Source organism: Hypanus sabinus, chromosome 2 (assembly GCF_030144855.1).
Source record: "Hypanus sabinus isolate sHypSab1 chromosome 2, sHypSab1.hap1, whole genome shotgun sequence".
Lineage (NCBI taxonomy): Eukaryota > Metazoa > Chordata > Chondrichthyes > Myliobatiformes > Dasyatidae > Hypanus > Hypanus sabinus.
In genome coordinates, this window is record NC_082707.1 from 161,783,038 (window position 1) to 161,804,417 (window position 21,380).

Sequence of the window (21,380 nt, forward strand, 5' to 3'; positions counted from 1 at the left end):
CAAGGTGTCAGTCCAGGCTTCGGGTATTGAGGAGTCTGATAGCTTGGGGGAAGAAACTGTTACATAGTCTGGTCATGAGAGCCCGAATGCTTCGGAGCCTTTTCCCAGACAGCAGGAGGGAGAAGAGATTGTATGAGGGGTGCATGAGGTCCTTCATGATGCTGTTTCCTTTGCGGATGCAGCGTGTAGTGTAAATGTCCGTGATGGTAGGAAGAGAGACCCCGATGAACTCCTCAGCTGACCTCACTATCCGCTGCAGGGTCTTGTGATCCGAGATAGTACAATTTCTGAACCAGGCAGTGATGCAGCTGCTCAGGATGCTCTCAATACAACCCCTGTAGAATGTGATGAGGATGGGGGTGGGAGATGGACTTTCCTCAGCCTTCGCAAAAAGCAGAGACGCTGCTGGGCTTTCTTTGCTATGGAGCTGGTGTTGAGGGACCAGGTGAGATTCTCCGCCAGGTGAACACCAAGAAATTTGGTGCTCTTAACGATCTCTACAGAGGAGCCATCGATGTTCAGCGGGGAGTGGTCGCACCGTGCCCTCCTGAAGTCAACAACCATCTCTTTTGTTTTGTTCACATTAAGAGACAGGTTGTGGGCTCTGCACCAGGCCTGTGCAACCACAGGCATGGCATTTTTGAGTTTTTCCCAGCACTGTGTTGAATGGGAGAAAAACACGTAGAGAGCTTCGATGATTCCAAAAAACATGACTATCATTGTATCCTGCTTGGCTGCATGTACACCCACCAAGTTGAGTGAGTGATTGTCACAACTCACAAACACTGCCAGGTTGTTTTTCTCACTTATTCTTTGATGAACACCACTTCTGTGTCCAGCCATCACAGCAGCATTGTCATAGCATTGTGACCGACAATCTTGTAGCTCCATTTTGTCCTTCTCTAGCTGTTTCAAGATGTCTTCAATCAATCTCTCTGCATCCTTCTGGTTTATCTGGATAAAACCAAGGAAGGACTCTCTAAAACAAACTGTTTTCTTCAAAAAAAAAATCAACTTCCACGTACCTCACTACTTCTGACATCTGCTCACGGTGTGCCTGATCAGGAGTCGAGTCAAACATGAGACCATAGTTGTGCTGTCTTTACGACAGTTATTTAGTTTATAATATTTTCGCTTAGTAATTCATTCAATAGTATTTTCTAGTTAGAATTAGAAGTGTTTAAAATATATTCATTGCATGTAAAATATATCGGCATGCGATGACGTCACATCCGGTTTCGCCGCGTCTTGTGGGAAAATACCGGTTTGAAATTAGCGCGAGGGTGGGGGCTTACCACGAGGCTCACCTGAGCAGAAGTTGTTTTGCAGGCATGAGAAATCACAGTGAGAGCAACGCTGTAAGTTAATAGATAATCGATATATTGAACTAAGATGTTAATGCCGATCCTGTTAGAAGTAACGACGGTAGATAATGTTTATGCTTTCGTTAGTTAAAGAGTCGCGGATAGTTTGCATGGAAGTGTATTTAAAGTAGTCAATGGAGCAGGTAAACTCTCCCTGTATACTGCACCTTAGTGTAATGTAGTTATAGTCACCTTTGCAAGTATTTACACTTGAAATGTGATATTAAGGAAGGAACAAATACTGTATCAATCTTGTATTGTTTTATCAACAGTTTTCACCATATGTTAATGTGAAGAGTGAACAGTAAATGGTTAATCTTGCTGCGATCTGGTTCTTATTAACTGTGGTTTATTTCGACGTTAAATTCGGCGTTCGTGACACGCGAAGGAGAACGTTACAATAGTATTTGGCTTTACGAATGCTTCTTAGTAAACTCTGGCAAACAGTGGATGCCATCATGTGGATGAATTTGTTCTGGACACCCGGTGAAATATAAAACGTGGATCCAGGATGACTGTCCAAATGAGTGAGGTGTTCTTTTATGACAGGGTCAAAGATGGCCGGTAGTTTCAGTAAGCCAAGGAAATTTCCCACATTGGAGTCGTCATTTAGCTGAAGTGACTCCCTGTGTGCTCGCAAAGCCAGGTTCTGAGTCACAAGGAATTTTATGCAGTGAAGGATTCTCGACAAGATATCACGCCACTTCTGCTTTTCCTTCTCAATCTGTGACTGAAATACCATGTCAATAACTCCTCTGTTTCCAGCTAAATTTCTTTCCACTGTGTGAAGCATTCCCGATGATTCTTGGCATTTTCATGAACACTACTCCTTTCAGGTGCTTTCCACTGGTTGAATCCACTTTCCTGCTCCAATGAGGATTGATGGTCTGACCCGGAATAGAAAAGACAACAGATACAAAATGCAGAGTTTTTGGAAGGGGAGTAGACCAGCCATGAGTGAGTCGCTTCCTCACCACGACCATTTCCCAAAACATAGTATTGTCTTGGGCATACATAGTAAATCCAAATTTGTTGGTAGGAAAGGCCCCTCAGTGTTCTGGAAATACTTTGAACACAGCTTTATTATTTCTGTTCTCAACGCATCAGGCAGAATTGCTCTTCCAGTATCCTTGTCAAACTTCAGAAGTCCAATGTCATGCTGTTCAATCACTTCTGGTATGACAGTTGGAGGCTCTTTGACACCATCCAATTCACTAGGTTCAGTGTTGTGAGGTTCATTTTCATCAGGTAATATCTCGTCATTAAACTAAACATCACCACCACCATGATCGTCTTCCCCTCTTGTCATATCCACGTTTTCTGTGGCAGCCTCACTCTTAATCTCATCATACTCTGATTTATCTGACTTGACATCCACCTTCGGATTCTATCAAACGTAGCAGGTGCAGGCAACTCCATGGAACATGTCAAACTACTTGTGCTGGGCTTTTCAAAGAAGGGCATGAAGAACTTGCTCGACTTCTTGGCTTCCTCCGCCTCCAACTTTCAACTCTTCTGTACTTCAGCTCCACTTTCCTTCTTCTTCATGAAGAAACGTTTCATGGTCTTCTTACACAATTCTCAAAAATAATCCATCCTAGTGCTTCTCACGAAAATTCATTTTCCACTATCCGAGGATGGCTTGTCTGACTTTAATAGAAACTGCTCAGTGGCGCCCCCCCCCCTTCAAGTGGCGCCCAGGGCACATGCCATACCTGCCATACCTTAGATATGCCACGGTTTGGAGACAGGATTTTAATCTCTACTCATTCATACATTAGTTTACTTTTATTTACCTAGAGATTCAGCACAGAACAGGTCCTTCCAGCCCAACAAGCCATGCTGCCTAGCAACCCTATTTATCCCTAATCTAAATGCAGAACAATGTACAAGTACCAATTACCCAACTAACCAGCATGTCTTTGGACTGAGGGAGGAAACTGGAGCACCCAGAGGAAACCCATGCAGTCTTGGGTTTCAAATTCCTTACAAACAACGCTAGAACTGAACTCCAAACTCCGGCGCTCTGAACTGTAATAGCGCCGCGCTAACTGCTCTGCTACTGCAGTGCCCTTTTAATGGCTGATTCCTTTATCTGAGACTATGTCCCTTAATTCTAAAATCTGTTCTGATCTCCTGGTTCTTCTAGATCTCTCATTTTTCTAAGCACCAGTAACTGTAGGACATTCCTGTTCAATCTCCTGCCAGAGAACAACCCAGGAAGTAATGTAATGAATCTCTATGACATTGCAAAGCATTTGCATCATTTTTCAGTATAATGCCGATAAGTGACAGTGTTACACTAAACAAGGACTTATCGGTTATGTAAAATTCCAGCCAGAAAGATAAATAGATACTTTATTGATCCCAAAGGAAATAAGTGTCACAATAGCATTACAAGTGCATCAGGCCCCTTGTAACAAAGGCCAGCAGATCATTTGATTCTCTGAAGACCTGCTTTTTATTATTTTTCAATGGATGTGGACATCACAAGTAAAAGGCATTCATCTGAATTGAGTAGTCTGATAAATCTCTTCAGAGGCCAATTAAGAATTATCCACATTGCTTTGGGTCTGGAATAACATTGCTGATATTTTATTCTGGAATTTTTTTATTTGTTATTTAACTGCAAGGTCACAACAAGATAGTTTCCTTTATCAATGCTTGCTTGTTCCGTGGTGTACGTAAACTTGTTTTTCTGTGTCTTGCAAAAGTGCATAAACACAGATTTTTCCCAGTATGTACTTCATCCAGGATTTTCAAGACCACTTGACTAAACAGTCTGTATCACTGTGCAAACTCACAGCTTCCTCACAGGTAATTTTTCCACCTGGCTTTGTAGAGTCAGAACACTTGGATCTTTTCATCCAGGTAGCAAGTAGCATAGTGCATAAAACTGATCTTTGTTGTACCCCACTATCACACTCTTCCAACCTCAAGTTCAAAGTACATTTATTGTCAAAGTGTGTATACCATATGCAATCTTGATATTCATCTTCTTGCAGGCAGCCACAAAACAAAGAAACACAATAGAATCTGTGAGAAAATAAACCACAACACAAAGACCTTCAAACATTCAAGAACAGGTCGTGCTAACAATAAAGAAGTAAACAAATAACACACAGAGCATGAACCACAGTGTCCCTGAAAGGCAGTTCACAATTACAGAGCCAGTTCAGATCTGCAGCCAGTCTAGAAAGTATCCAGTGCTCTTTAATCGAGCTCTGTGCCACATTTTGTTTCATATTTCCATCATCGACCATTGTGGATACTTCCCTAGAGAACATAAGAACATAAGAAATAGGATTAGGAGTAGAACATCTGAGCCGTTGAGCCTGCTCCACCATTCAATAAGATCATGGATGATCTGACCATCGAGGCAAAATATCAATAGAAGTGCTTTTCATCTCCTGCAGTTTGTATTTCAAATGAAAAGTTCAGGGTTAAATATTAAGTTGGCTCAATTTCACATTGTATAACCAAGTTACATTAACATGTGCACCAATCTTTCCATAGCAAGCTATGTCAAAGTTTCTTCAATATCACCATAAAAGAAGGTAAGAAGCATTACAGCTGTTAAGATTTAAGTAGAATGCTAACCTTTTCCCATATTCCTTAAAGTGCTACTTCGTACATTTAAAAAACAAAATTGAAGCCTTATTTTCCTTGTAGGTGGTCAGAGATCAAATCAGCCATTGTACAGTCAAGCTGCGCCAAACAACTGGCCTGATGGAATACTGTCTGGAAGTGATTAAAGAGAATGACCCCAGTGGCTTTTTACAGGTAGAAGCTTATTCCTGATTGAATGATAGTTAGTAATTATGTTGTTATCATGGTGCCACAGCCAAAAATTCTGGTGCTGACGCTCATAAAAAGGTACAGAATGTGCTTGTCCAGTTGCTAAGCTATGCTGTACCAATAGACCATAGACTTCATAATGAGAGTCTTATTGCCTTTGTTGTCTTTGTAGGAACATTATCTACTTTTTTTAAAATGTAACTGAAAGTATATTGTGTCCTAAGTTTAACTTTGAAATCCACTTTTGTTGTTGTAATGGAGTGTACTTTGCTTTCAGATTTCAGATGCTTTAATAAAGCGTGTACTCTTTATCGATGAACAATGGGGAAAAGGCATACTCCAACCTCGGCTGAATACTGACTTTGATTTAACCCTGGACAATGCACCACTCTTGCAAACTATCTTACAGCTGGACTTTGTGCAGATGAAAGGTAAGGATCAGTATACCAAAACAAACTGAATATTTTTAAATTTTCTTTTAAAGGGTTATTCATAAATATATTCATTGGTTGTTGACCATTTCATGCATTTCTCCCTGCATTCCTATACTTCAGAAAAAGATGCATTCTCCCATCTTAAAATTGTAAATTATATTAAAATTTGTTTTCAGTAATAGCCTTTAAAGTAATAAAATGACGAAGTAACAAAATCTGTATATCATTTTGCCATTAACAAAACAATTACCTGTATTTGAAATTTCGTGATGAAGGAGACAGGGCAACATTTTTACATGAACCGAGAGACTCTCATTTGGAAAAAGCAAAAATTATCATAAAATTAAATATGATTAACTCTAACATAAATCCTTGGTCATCCAATTGATTTTATTTAAGGAACATTTTTCTCTATGGAATTTGATTATACATATTTTCACAATGTGATAACGTTTCATGATGGAGGTTTTGATCTGATTCTAATACACAGTGAATTCAACTGGAAGTGGCCTTTGCTATCCAAAAATACACTTATTATTGGATCTGATATGTCAATAAAATCAAATGTGTAACAATGAATAATACTGTGCCATAGTATTACTGTTAATTATGTGCACTCTTAAAAATACTGAAAAAAACTTGGCACTCTAATGAACATTTTAAAACACCCATTGCATACCCTTTTGATAGTTTTTTTTGATGCTATCCCTGTTAATGAATGCTGAAGTAGACTGGCAGAACAGTTTTACATATTATTATTATTATTATTATTATTATTATTATTATTATTATTATTATTATTATTATTATTATATAATCAAATCAATAACAGTTCACAAATTTATTTTTGGTGATAATTTCTACAAATTAGTCCTTTATTTGCAATAACAAAAGCATTTTGAAAATTCCAGTTTTAGAAATGCAGAGGCATAAGGGGAGACTTAAGGTTGCCATAGTTCCTTGAGATTGTCATAGCTGGGAGGGTGGGGGTGGGGGGGGGGAGAAGTGGGGATATGCTCCCACTACCTATTAAATGCTCCCAAAGGCATGTGTCTCAAATAGCCGCTGACAATCAAGTCCATCTCCTGGCCTTCACAGTGGCTTGCCACTGAGCCTGGTGGAATTGTTTCTGTTGACAGGAGGCGGGGCAAAGGCAGGTTACTGATGACTTAAGAAGAAGTTGCTTTAGGCAGATGCCACTGGTGCCAAACTGTATCGGCCCCTGCCATGCCTTTGGATTCATCAGCTAGATGGAGAGGCACAGCTTGCTCTTCATATCATTCTGTTCTGACTTTCATGGACAGCTAGGACATAGCATCCATGGTAGACCCTGATCAATGGAGGACCTTAAAAGGGAGGACATTTCCAACATTATTTGAAATCAACATTGGCAATGGGGGATAAAATATTACCATAAATGTCATTTTTTGGCAGCAAGAAAAGGTATTAGTCTGTTGAATTGTAGGCATGCACTGGCAAAAATTGATGCAGAAGCAGATTTCAATTAAAGATGGCCAAAGAGTGTACTAGTAGTGACAAGACCACTTAATATGAATCCTCTCTGAATTAGTATGGTAATATGAGTAGAATCTTCTGTTGATGGAAGTTGAGTTCTCCACATTGTGCATCTGCAGCAACCCCAGTGTAAATTTGGTAGAGTTATTAAAACCAGTCACCAAGACCACCATTTTTTTTTTCTGATTCTTCCTGGTCATTGCAGCAACTACTGAAAATTTACACTGGAGCTGCCATCAGGTGCATGAGATGAACATTCAGGGAACAATAGAGCAACACTCCTTTCTTGGATCCTCATAAAGCAGCATTGGTCATGGATGGAGAACTTTGGCTTGCACGATTTAAGCCTTGATACCGAGCTGTGGTTAGGGGGGAAAAGAAGAGAGAAGGTTGTGATTATCCATCTTCTGCAGAGCAACAATTTCAATACTCATGAAGATTCCAGTTGCGTGGTCTACAGTAGGAGTTGAGCATGTACAGATGTGAACTGGACAATTCCATTTAGGTGCATAGTTTTTGCATGCCTGATTAGAAGATAGTATGAGTATATAGTCTACTTTTAAGTTAAGATTTGAAGAATAAGGTTGTGCTCTGTTTCACTAGTATTGAAATAATGTTGGTTTATTAGTTTATTGTTTCAAATAGTTCAGGATCTATTGATAAGAAATGCATGTTTTGCTGATAATTATTTTAGTGACTTTATCCTGGATTTTGTTATGGACTTTCAAACAAAAAGATGGATCTTCTGCTTTCATTGGGGATGTTTGATCCAGAGTCACAAAAATATTACCATTAATGTGAAAAGATGTTTCACGATTTCTCTCTTAAAAGGAACGGGTCTAATTTAACAAATACAATATGTTGCTAATTTTCCCCACCAAAGAAGACATCTTTTCTAGTATATTAAACCTTACTTTTACTTTTTTCAATCACTCCTCAACTCTCTAAACTATTTACTGCTTCATAAAACTAAAGTTCCTTGAATTGAATTGACTTTATATCTTACATCCTTCACATACTTGAGGAGTAAAAGAATCTTAACATTACATCTCCATCTATGATGTGGTATCATAGTACTTTATAATAAATAAAACAGTCAATGTAACATAGAAATACACTCAAATCAATGTGAGTTAATCAGTCTGATGACCTGGTGGAAGAAGCTGCCCCGGAGCCTGTTGGTCCTGGCTTTTATGCTGTGGTACCGTTTCCCAGAAGGTAGCAGCTGGAATAGATTGTGGTTGGAGTGACTAAGACAAATGAATCTGATTGTTCTGAGGGAATTCCTTCAATTTACTCTTTTCCCAGTGAAAATTTTAAAATTGGTACTTAGAAAATAGCATGTATACTGAGATGGCCAAGTACCAGCATTTATACTGAGATGGCCAAGTACCAGCAAGGGTTGGCTTGATTTTGCACATGTGTATTTTGAAGGTCCTTATAGATACAATCTAAACTGAATTTTTAAACAGAATTGCATTTTTAAGAACACGAAATCTCATTATTATCTATGATATGTGCATGGGAATGAATATTGTGTCTGAATTTTGAACTTTTAACTAATGTTGGCAAACATTTAGCTAAATTGTAATATTATAAGCAAATTCTGGCTGTCAGAATCATCTTGTATTGAGACCTAATAAATAATTAGATTCAGACTTGCTTTTCAAATGAAATTGTTCAAATCTGGAGTTCATAGATACTTTGTGAACTTTTTTAATGTTTACCTTAATATTCATTTTCTATCCTTTTGTTGTGTGTTAGGCTTCTCACTGGTTCCAGAAATAAGAATATTTCACTCTTGCTGAGAAGTTTTAAGAATTTAGAATGTTGTGCAATATTTTACAGGTTTTACATTTTGGTTTTGAATATCAAGGGGTTATGTATAATATTCAGTAAGATCTATTCGGTAATTTTTTTGATTTGCTTTTTTATTGTAATATCTTACAGACAAGTGGAAATCATTTCCATCAAAAAAAAATACCAGCCGTTAAATTTATAACTTCCATCTATTTACTGTAGTTTTAAAGATAAAACGGTTGGTATTTTATGACATTAGTAACCTCTTAATAGTGTGTAATTGTTACAACAATACATAGCACTGTTAAATGTTGTGTAAAAGATAGAATTTAGGGCTTAGCCAAAGAGCCCAAAACAAATTGCAATTAGACATTGCGATTCGCATTCGCTTCCAAACACACATAAACCACAAAACATTGATTGGCATAGATATTAATAAGGATGTAAAACCTTCAAAACAATTCAGCCATATAAATATTTCCTGAAATTCTGAATTAATTTAGTGATGATGGTTTAATGGTCACCTGGCTAAGCCCAGATGGTTAGTGAAGTGCCATTGAGTATAATTTCCTGTAGTTTCCTGGAGGATTACACAATTTCTGCTTAGTTTCCCCTCCAGTGCCATCAGCCCCAATCTTGCAGCTGGAGGAATGTTGTACTCGCAGCAACAGTGCGACACTGTCCTGGAAACAGCCACCATTTTCATTAGTTCAAGTAGAGGGCTACATTCTAGAACTGGATGATGGAAACGGGGGCCAATTTAGAGTGAGTATTGTAAAACGCAAAACATTTTAATGAACAAGGAACTGTGAAATGTTTAGTGTCACAAGGATTCACCAGCTATACACGTAGATATTAGTTTGAATGTGAAATAATTATCCAGTAATATTTGCTGTGAATGAAGGCTGTGTTACTTATTTTAACTTCATCCCCTCATAATGTATCTCAATTTGAAGTAGTGCTTGCTGCTATGATTTATCAAATCATTTAGGCAAATTTAGTTGGGTACTATTTTCCCTTTTCATTGAACTCTAGAAAAATAACTGAGAGACATAAATGTGATTTGCGTAGTTAAGATTTGCCTACTATTTAGGAACACAGAGCCAAAAAGTTTGTGAGGTGTTCTATGGACATGGAGGCTGGTCTGGTAGCTTAATGTAACCATAGAACATCTCACACCTTTTTGCAAAAATGGTGTTTTAAATGAGCAGAAGACTGCCCAGGGTAAATGTAAATCTACCACTGATAATTCAATTGTTATTTGTGCCAAAGCACAATACAATCTCATCGAGAGTAAGTTTCAAAGGAACATGATAAATGTGAATTTAGTTCTGAAAAGTTACTGTTTTTACAATTGCTAGATAAAGGAAATCTTGCTCTGAAAATGCACTTTTCAATCAGGATTCTAATAAAGTACTGTAAATTTAAACATGATTGAAGTCATTAAATTGGATTTTCTTTTTACAAGTACTGAGTTGTTCTGATAATTAACTCAAACACGAGGCTTAACTCCCAGTACATTGTTTTAGCCTTTGGTGCAAATGTACCCATGCTGCATGTGAATTCTCTCCATAATGCAGTCATTCTTAGTTTGAGCAATAGTGCTAAATTCAGAGTGGCTGCTTTCAGTACATTTTTATCCATTAACTGAATTCAGTATGAGAACACAATCAATTCTGTTGGTGAAATATAATTTTTGCAACTTTTATATGAAAGAAGAATGCTTAGAACTTGAATGTTGAATCTATATTAAGCGGATAACAATTACATGGCAGGGTAATAATCCAATTTACTAGATACTCTCACACTCTTCCCTTGCCTTTGTGACTTCTGTCTCTGCTTAGAAAGACACAAACTAAAAATAAAATTAGAGCAGTGTTAGTTCATATCTTTCCATTTCTGCAAATAATTTTAACCATCAACCAAAAACAGATACTGTAATTATCTTTCGATGGACTTGTTGATTATCAAAAGAAGCAGACATTTGAAATTATTATTAAGACAGGCATTGTTTCCCATGCCTCTATGCAAAGTTGATCTTGCTCTCTATCATGAACCCATATTGGATGAGATAAGTGGAGCCTTGTACTTGTATTACAAAACCTATTCAGTGCACTTCTTTTAAAAGCACTGTGATATTTTTGTTTAATCATAAGGGTAAAGAAAATTATGTTTGCAAACAAATTTGTCGGTTTTTCTTACCATATGTTGGGGGGTACAAAATATTATTTTAATTTAAGCATGCCTCTTTAGCATAATTGATATAGTTTATAGGCAAATGAATTTTGTTAGTCTGTTGGTAGCAATGGGATATTGAGAACAAAGCAAATAAAGGTAAGTCAGGAGGAAAAAAGGTTAAGCATGCATTGTTGTTATCAAGGAAGAACTCAAAGAAAATTAAGATGCAACTATAAAGTATTTCTCAGTAAGTCCACAACTGAAGACCATGGGCTAGAGGTGACATACAGTCAATTTTACTCTTTGAAATACATTTATGCTTTTCTTGAATAGGAGGTCTATGTAGGAAAAGAAACGATGTGCACTGTTGATGGCCTACATTTCAACAGCACATACAGTTCCAGAGTGAAAGCTTTCAACAAAGCAGGAGTTGGTCCATACAGCAAGACACTGGTACTGCAGACTTCAGAGGGTGAGGTTTCAACAGAGATGCTTTAAAATACATTAAACATTACACATTTATGGGATTTATATGCATAAAAATAAGTAGAAACCTGCTTTTGAAAAAGTCACGTATTAAGGCAATACAATAAATGGCAAATTTGTGCAAAGGGTTGTGATGCAGTGTCATATTTGGAATGCCACATTCATGGATTGTAATCTATAGAAGCTAATGTCATAGTCTTAATCAACTTAGCCTTTTAATCATTTATAAAAAAGCTTTTGTTTAGAATATATATGCAAATGTTAAAAAATTAAAACTAAACCATGTGTATGGCAAAACATTTTTGTACAATAATTGTATTATTGCCATTGACATTTAACACTGCAACATTGTTTTTAAAGAATCTGTGAAACTAAATAAAGTGTTATGGTGTATTTTGCCAAGCACTGGAAGGCATTTTTTTTCTAAAGAAATCCCTGTTGTATTTTACAGATATCAGCTGTCCATACAATCAGTGTAAGTTAGTTACTATTATGACTGTCTTGCTTCAGTGGCCTGGTTACTACTTGCTTATTTGTTTGTCTGCTATCTACTTGTAAAATTTGCAGTATTGAAATATCAAAAGGAAATGGTAATATTGTTAATCTTGTCATTTTTGGTGGTATAGAAAATAAACAACCTATGTAATTAAAAGACTACCGTTTTGGCATTCACAAGTGCATAGCAAATTAATACAGTGTATTGCTCCTTTCAATAATTACCAGATTAACAGTCTCTCTGTCTAACTCTGGCACTCTTGCTCTGTTTCTGTCTCTCATTCACTGCAAACTGTCTCCAAATATTATTATTCTGCTCATTCTCTGACGCAAATGCACATCGATCTTTAACAGTCACTGCACTAAACACACACTGGCCAATTCATGAAACAATAGACATTGTACATCATTCCATTATTCATTTTCTTTTACTTCATGATGACTTCATAGAATTATCCAAGAAGGCCCATTAGGTTAGCTCAGGAGTAGGCAGTTGGCATAGTAAATAGCTGGTGGCCCAGTTCATGAGAATGGATTACACATCTCTGAAGTGAAGGGTATGGCACCTTGTTGCTGTTGGGACTGGCAAACCCAAGGCACCAGGTGCTGAGAGTGTCTGTGACCTATTGCATCTGGGTAAACTTGCTCATTAGTACCAAAATTGCTAATTTGTAAGAAGTGCACCCATATACAACATGTTATTTTCAAACACTGGCAATGAGCAAAGCCTTCGGGCATCAGTAATAAATTGTATCTAGCTGTGACTAGGTGCACAATGTCCTATGGATAAGGCACCTCAAATCATTTATATCATTCATACTACATTCTACATCTGTACCTCCTTCACAATTCTGCACAATGTATTAAGGGGAAAGAAACATATTCCTGTGACGTGCACGAACGAACGATAACACCCACACATTTCAACATAAATATGTTTAAGTCAGGCGCTTCCAGTGCACATGCATGCAGATATATTTTCCATACAAACATAAGAGAGCAATAGCTAAGGATGTCTCTACCATGAAGCACTGATGGAACATTAATCTTAAAATGGCTGCAACTTTATCATCTATACAAAGCTTATAGTGAAGCACAGACTCAAAATCTTGGACAGTTATAGTGGATTTCAGCCTGCTCTAATCTCTTGTAAGCTCTAATCTCTTGTAGGTGTAGTCAATAGTAGGAGCCACTCCTGGTTCATTATCCCATTAACTTCAGCAAGTTGCTTATCTAAAGGATTTCTAAAAGGCATTATATTGCTGAGAAATGCTGGCTGCAGTTTAATGCAAATGTTCTTATTGACATTGTGAAGTAAGCATAATTCTGAGATTTAATACTTGGTAGTGATCATCGCTGGGGAGCCATCTACCGTGTATTCCTTTCATTTTGAGGATTTTCCTGGAGGGAAGGGAGTGAGTCTAAGTTCAGCCTGTGACCTCAGAGGGCCTGCAGAAACCTCTGGAAGGCAAGAAGGGATATACACATTGAGTGCTGCAGAAGAGACTACACAAGTATGCTGACTCTCGCAGAGCACTGCTGCAATACAGGCTCTGTAATGGAAGAGATTAGAGTAGAAGGGTATATTTGATGAGGAGTGACGCCTGGCACAAACAGGCTGTGGTCAGACTGGAGGAGAGCTACTGGCTCAGCTCCATGGAAGTTGGTAGTGCTGACTTGGAGGAGTTGGATGAGCCTTCTTAATAGAACATTGTTCTCTAAGGGAAACACTATGCAGTAAAATGCTTGGAGTAATGTCCAGCTGTTGTGCCAGACAGTGTCATTGTCAAGGGAAAACAGTAACACAGAGAGGAGTATTTTGCCTCTAAAATGGGCTAAAACTCTTAAAAACAACTTCAAATTCTCTAGGTCTCTGCTAAGCCTGAACCAGAAGCTGTCTGATTTCCAAGCACAGCTGAGTATAAGGAATTAATGCAATAATCTGGAAGCATAGAAAATATCCAAAGTCAATTTACTAACCATGGCAAGGTTTTCGAAGCTTAGCACAGTTGTAACTATAGGGCAGGGCTTTCCCACCCAGGGTCCTCGGGCCTCTTGGGCAATGGTAGGGGTCCATGGCATAGAAAAGGTTGGGAACCACTGCCATAGGGGAAGCAGGACAATGCAGTGGCACACATGATGATAAAACAATGAAACAAAATCTACTCGGTTTTCTTATCCAACTATTTATTTCTGTTAGAATTGTTTTTATCCCATTTGTGTAGTTCATGCTCAGTGGAGCCATTTAATGTAACTGACCATGGTTTAGTTATGCAGTTTGAGGAGCCAAATCCTGTCAAAAGCAGCTACCCAGGCTTTTCTGGGAAGGCTGACATCACAGATAAATTACTGAGTCAGAGACAACCTCCTATTATCTTATTTCCTTAATACAGAATGATTTTAACAAATATAGCTGGTTCAAAAGCTTAACGTAAAAGCTTAATATAGAATAAGGTTTTCTCAAAAATCAATAATGGCTCAGAATGACATCTTTATGAACCAGAGGTAAACCAATATGCAATAAGTTGTGATGCCTTTTGAAATATAGGAATGATCTAAGATTTAAGATGATGCTACACATTAGAAGGACAGGCCTTCCCTAATTCCTTGCTGTTTGAGTAAGTCTCAGAAGAGTACAGACTGAAGGATTGAAAGGAAACATAGAATGGTAATGATAGATATATGAGCCCAAAACACATGTTGCCACAGCTTCCATGTCAAGTATTTTCTAATACCTATGTTCTGAGTGCAGTTGCTAAAATATGATCTTAGTTCTTTTTGTGCTTATGCCATGGGCTGCAGTGTAAGAGATTTGTCTGGAATATTGCATGAAGCCAAGGGGACACATAAGTATATTCCTTGACAAATAAAATTATGAATGGAGGCAGCTGCTACCCAAGCAATGTATCGTGTTTTTCTAATCTTATTGAATAACTCTGCTTCTCCTATTGTTCTGATCATAGATATCCATTACTGAATTTGGCCTCAGCTATTCTTCAGTGGGCTATTTAAAGGACTCTTGAAAAATTTTTCATTAGGAGTAGCTTCTTATCATGATGTTATTCAGCCTCTGAGATTAATTCAAGATGCAGTAAGCATTAACAGTGAAGGTTATGTGTGGATGATTTGGAGTAATGTGTATATTTGTTCAAGACTTCATGATGTCAGTCTTGATTTATTAACAATTCCTTTGTTCTAAGTAAGTAGTTGTTGCAATGATTTAGTGAGATGGAAGAGAAAAACAGAAGCTTCAGTATGCTCTTTTGGTGGGAACATCTGCCACCTTAAAACCATCAGCAGTTGCAAAATGGTAATGGTTGATTATATCACAGAAGATTATTTCTTTATAAATATCATTGGATGAAAATCTTCCCAGGATCAAATGTCACTTTACATCCAGAAATGTATTCTGGCTTGGGATGGACAACCTATTACTCAGGCTATGGCTTCATGGCTATTACCTTCTCCTTTACCTTTCCTTCAGTCCTCATGGTCCTCACCCCAATAATGGTGCTTTCTTGATTTCTGATTCTACCCTTGCTCCATCTCAGAGGACAATGGCTAAACTTGGTTGTGGCCAAGTTAATCAGAACACAGAAGACCACCATAAAGAATGATCTCCTGGCTGCTGAATGGTTAGTGCAGAGAGCAAAGTCTGTCATCTGGACAGTTAGGATGAAAGAAAACAAAGGAACATGTGAAGTTTTGAAATACAGGTCAGAGCTCCTGTTGAACTTGAAACCAAAAGGAGAATAGTAAATGAATCAAAACATCAGACTCTGTCTATGAAGAGAGAAAAACTGAGTTAACCATGGGACTTTCCAGCAAAACTAATCCATTGTAATACAGAAAGAAGAAGTAAGTTACCTGAGTGTGCAATGTGCTCAGATAGAAGATGAGCTGGTGTCACTCAAGCTTTTTTTGGGCCTTGTTGGAACAGTACCAGAGGCCACAGCTAGACAGGTCATAGTGGAAGCGGGAAGAGGAATTAAAATGACAGACAACTGGCTTAATGCAGCCACCTTGTATGTAATTTCTTTCATATAGAGGAGACCACCTCATGAGTACTGAATGCGGTGTAGTAGTGGGTAAAATCACTTCTTCATTTGGATGCTGTGGTAGTTTGTGGGAAAGGGTGATGTAAAAGAGTAGGTGTTGCATATGAAAGTGCATAGAAAGTTCAGTTCATCTGTGCAGGAAGGTCTTGTACCATCGGAGCTGTGACAATTAACAACTAATATGAATACCATAATTACTGCTTAGCATAGTTTTACATGTGTAACATTTTAATAAAACATTTTAAAATAAAGATAAAACCACAAAATTGCAGTATGAGTTAAATATGTTGGTTAAGTTGGGTTCTCATCAACCATGGTGGAAAAATTAGATCAAACTAATGATCTGGTTATGGTACCAAAATCACAATTTACATAATGTAGATAAAGACAAAATGTTCAAAGTAAATTTATTAGCAAAGTACATGTATGTTGCCATATACCAGCTTTTACAGGCATTTACAGAAAAATATACGATAGTATTTATGAAAAACTGTAGATAATCAACTAATGCACAAAAGACAAATAAAAATAATCATGAGAACATTAATTATAAATAGTCCTTGAAGATGAGTCTGTAGATTAGCGAATCAGTTCGGAGTGATGTATGAAGTAATCCACACTGGTTCAGGAGCCTAATGGTTGTCAGCTAATAACTGTTCCTGAACTTAGTAGCATGGGAGCTACTACCCAATGGTAGTAGCAAAAAGAGGGCATGGCCCAGGTGGTGGAGGTATTTGATAATAAATGCTGCTTTCTTGAGGCAGTTCCATGTAAATATACACAATGGTGAGGAGAGCTTTGCCTGTGACAGACCGGGCTGCATTCACCACTTTCTGTAGCCTTTTACTTCCCTGTGCGTTGGGCTTTCCATACCAGGCAGTGATGCAACCCAGTTAGGATTCTCTCCACCATGCATCTTTTGAAGTTTGTCAACCAAAGTTTATGGTGATATGCCAAATCCATGCAACCTTCTCAGAAGGTAGGGGCACTGTCTTTGTGATGACACCTAAGTGCTGGTTCACGGATAGATCCTTTGATATGTTTCTGCCAAAGAATTTAAAGCTACTGACTCTCTCCACCTCTATTCCCCTCATCAGGACTGGCTCATTGTCCTCCAACTTCTTGCTGTAGTCAATAATCAACTCCTTGGTTTTGCTGATGTTGAGTGAGAGGTCATTGTTGTGGCACCATTCGACCAGATTTTCAATCTCCCTCCTGTATGCTGATTTTCCAATCACCTTTGACGCGGCCAACAGCAGTGGTGTCATTAGCAAGTGTAAATATGGCATTAAAGCCACAGAATCATTTGTATAAAGTGAGTAATGCAGGGGTCTTTATGCACACAGCCCTGTGCTACGCCTGTGCTGATGGTGAAAGTGGAGCACTCACGCAGTTATGTTGTTTGCAATCTGTACTAACTGGGATCTGCCAGTGAGGAAATCAAGGATCCAGTTGCACAAGGAGTACAAAGGCCCCGTTCTTGGAGCTTCCAAAGGGGTGATATTGTTGAATGCTGAACAAAGAGCATCCTGATGTTTGCATCTTCATTGTCCAGCTGTTCCAGAGTTGAGTGAAGAGCCAATGAAATGCATCACCTTGTTGACCTGTTATGACACTTTCAAATCATATTTAATCAAATAATTGAACAGCCTCAAAGGAAACAATTGTGTTAACTAGTTTTATTTCAAGAGGGTTAGTAGAAGAATTCTAAACCAAGATTTCCACCATTGTATGAATTACATTCATTACTGAATAGATGGTGGTATTAATAATTAATTTAAAACTGGACAGGGCACTCTTTCAGGAGAAAAAGGAATTTCATTCTGTAAGTGAAGGCAATCTCACTGCTAGAAGCATTTCAAGTTTATTGGAATGTAGAGGATTTCAACAGCTCTAACAATGTTGCTTTTTTATGTCAGCACACTGAATAGGGAAATGTCAATGTATTATATGATTTATTTTTGCTTCAGCGCTTTCCCTACGAAAGTAATTTGGTTTACATTAACACTGCCTGTGGTGACTCAGCCAAACTTCCTGTACTGCCAAGATATAAGAAAATTAATCAAAAATCTATCTTCCTTTTGGTAATCTAATATTTGTCTTTATTTTGCCAGTGTGAAGTTATTCCAGAACATAACATTTTCAGGACATAAGATTTTTTTAATTGTTAGTAACCATAGTAAGCAGAACTATCATGGGTCAGCTATACAGCAAATAACATCTGAAGAAAGATCCGACAATGAACAAAGGGAGAACATTTCCTCAAACTGTTTTTTAAAAAAAACACCAAAGAATAGAGCAGAGACTTCAGATCCAACCACAACAAGATTTTAAACTGAATTCAATAATTCGGTGTATTCATTGGAGATCATGCCCTAACTATAATCCCATGTGTTTATCTTCAAGGAAGGAAATCTGTCAGCCCTGATCTATCCACAATGTGGTCCGCACAATGATTGACTATTAATATCCTCAGGGCAACAAATCTATTATTACCCATTATTTTATTGTTATCTATCTGAAAACATTTAAATTGGTTGCCTTAATAATATCACTTTGAACACCCCATTCAATGATGTCACCTTAAATATGTTACTATATTATTTCTTATGGCTTACCTCTGTCAAATAATATCATCTAGTATTAATTAAAACTATTTGGTAATAATCAAGCAAAACACACAAAATGCTGGTGGAACGCAGCAGGCCAGGCAGCATCTATTGGAAGAAGCACAGTCCTGACAAAGGGTCTCGGCCCGAAACATCGACAGTACTTCTCCCTACAGATGCTGCCTGGCCTGCTGCGTTCCACCAGCATTTTGTGTGGGTTGCTTGAATTTCTAGCAACTGCAGATTTCCACATGTTTGTGGTTTTATTTTAGATAACTTTTGGCCAATACCTACATTATTTATGCTTTTGTCATTAGAATTAAACCACAGGAGTACCAGTATCAATATCCAATGGGATTCAATACCAGCTATCAGTTCCAAATTAACTGTACACAATAGCATGTATTTGCTTACCACATATAATAAATTTCAAGAGCAATACCAAATAATGCTTTTCAAAACCAAATTAAATATTGGGAAAAAAAATCATAGTCTGAAAAGGCTAATTTTAAATTGAGTCATAAATGAAGAGGAATAGTGAGGTAGAATGGAAATTCAAAGGTCTAAAGGAAATTGTAGTTTATTAACATGACCACTAATGATGAAGCAATTTAAAAATTTGGGTTGTAGAAGTATCCCAGCCACCATTCAGTCTAGGTTTGCCATTTATCCTGAGGGTGCACACTTTATAAATTAGTCTATTATGTAGATAGTATTAAATGCCTTTTTTTTACACAGGCAGCTAATATCCAGTAACTTTCTCCTATTCATCTGATTCAGAACATCATAAAAAAAATCTGGTTAATTTGCCATGGTAAATTTTTAGATTTTTCTATGCTATGTTCATTGATTACTTTTAGTATAACTATGTTTATAAATACATGTGAGACTGAGAAAAGCTAGTTGAAGTCCCTACTGATGATGCAGATGGACTTTGGGAACTGAAAATAGTAAATTATAATTGACTATGAGGCACATTGTGTGGTGCAGTCGTCATTCATGTGATGCCTTTAATCTCTTCGTAAACAAACCCAGAATCAAAGTTGAGTTGTGCCCACTCTATTATTGTGTGTTCTGAGTTGACTAATTTACCAGTATGAGAAGTGTGCATTTTTCCACAGTAGGGTAGGAGAGCCAGAGCTGTTAAGAATTAGAGGGAATGTTACACTCCTACAGGGGAACTTTAGATACATCCTTAAATCTTTTTCCTCTTTCTGCCTGGTAATATCCTTCTTAAATAAAGAATGTGGAATGTATTATCTGTTCCAAAACTGTTGTGGAATGCAAATGACAGGGCTTACCCAAGTGATTGGGACCTTGGTGCTAGAGATGTTGGCCAGGGCAAGCCCACTGACTTCGGTTCTCTTAACCTTCCAGAAAATTTGGAAGATTTTCATGGCAATAGCATTGGTGTTATCAGAATCAAAATAGGGTTTAATATCGCTGATATAGGTCATGAAATTTGTTCTTTTGTGACAGGAGTACATTGCAATAGTAATAATAAAATAAATTACAAATAAAAAATATATATATAAATTTAAATTAAATAAAAAGTAGCACCTTGAGAAACCTGCTATAGCTAGTCCAGGTCTCAGAAGCATATTGGGGGTGAACCATATCGAATGGATTGCAAGAATGTGGCATGTGCGCATAAGGCTGATTGGTTGCATGGTGAATCGATTGGGCCACAGAGAGCTCTCTTTTCATGAGGGCTTTCGAGTGTGCATGTTCTTGTCTCAGCAAGCCTGGTTTGTGGCTGCAACACCAGGTTGCCCAGCATGTACAGCAGCTAACATGACTCAATAAAAATGTTCAATCCTACTGCTCTGTTGTTGTTCTTACTGACTCATATATAACAGGGTGCAACAAACACTCCTGCAAAATAGTCTATGCCAGGACTGATGTATTGACTGGCAGTATCCTTTTCTTTAATCTTCATTAAGAGATGGCTCCCAAGATATAGGAAGTGAGACACTTTTCCAGGGTGTTGTTGTCAAACTTTGTAGGTGTACACAATGGTGCAGCAGAGGGCAAATTGATAGAAGACTTTGACCTTGTGCATATTGGCAAACCAGTCATTGATATCTTAGAGCTTGACCTCATCTACTGTGATTTGGGATTTTAATTGAACAACTTCCCATTAGTTCTGAAAATTACAGAACTTCCATGTCTACAGGAAGTTTGTTTTGGTTAACTACAACATAACAACATGAAAGATTGCTAATAATGTTAGGGCAGTGATGCAAATCTGCTTAACATGGGTCTTCACTGATTGTGGTTCTGTTGTAGAGCCACTGGTTACTACTGTGGCTTACAAACCTTTCTGGGGCAAATATGAGAACGAGCAATTTTTTATGAGCAACTGGATTTCAAGAGGGTGTTCCACATTATCTCCCTTTTGAGAGATCTGTTATAAATGGAAAGATTGAGTGTAAACTTCATCACAAAAAGAGAATATTTAAATCTTTGAGACTGTACTTTAATTGCAGTGCATTCTGTTGATTGTTGTCATTCAAACCCAATATAAAACCTTATATAAATGTTTACATGATTAAGTATGTTATGGCCATTATATGTTAACCAACTTAAAGAATCACCTCTCCAGGTGCAGTAAATATGTTGGTACATCATTGTTTGTTCTCC

General features: G+C 37.6%; 1 protein-coding gene across 2 annotated transcripts in view; it reads left to right on the plus strand.

Moving 5' to 3' along the window:
• trim9 (tripartite motif containing 9) overlaps window positions 1-21,380 on the plus strand; it is a 56,284-nt gene that overhangs the window by 26,819 nt on the left and 8,085 nt on the right. The window contains exons 4-8 of one of the 2 annotated variants that reach the window (XM_059990543.1): window positions 5,037-5,147; window positions 5,440-5,593; window positions 9,519-9,676; window positions 11,423-11,561; window positions 12,027-12,050. In XM_059990543.1, the coding sequence (XP_059846526.1) occupies window positions 5,037-5,147; window positions 5,440-5,593; window positions 9,519-9,676; window positions 11,423-11,561; window positions 12,027-12,050 (586 nt within the window). The remainder of the gene's footprint in view (window positions 1-5,036; window positions 5,148-5,439; window positions 5,594-9,518; window positions 9,677-11,422; window positions 11,562-12,026; window positions 12,051-21,380) is intronic. The other variant, XM_059990550.1, reaches the window with a different exon arrangement.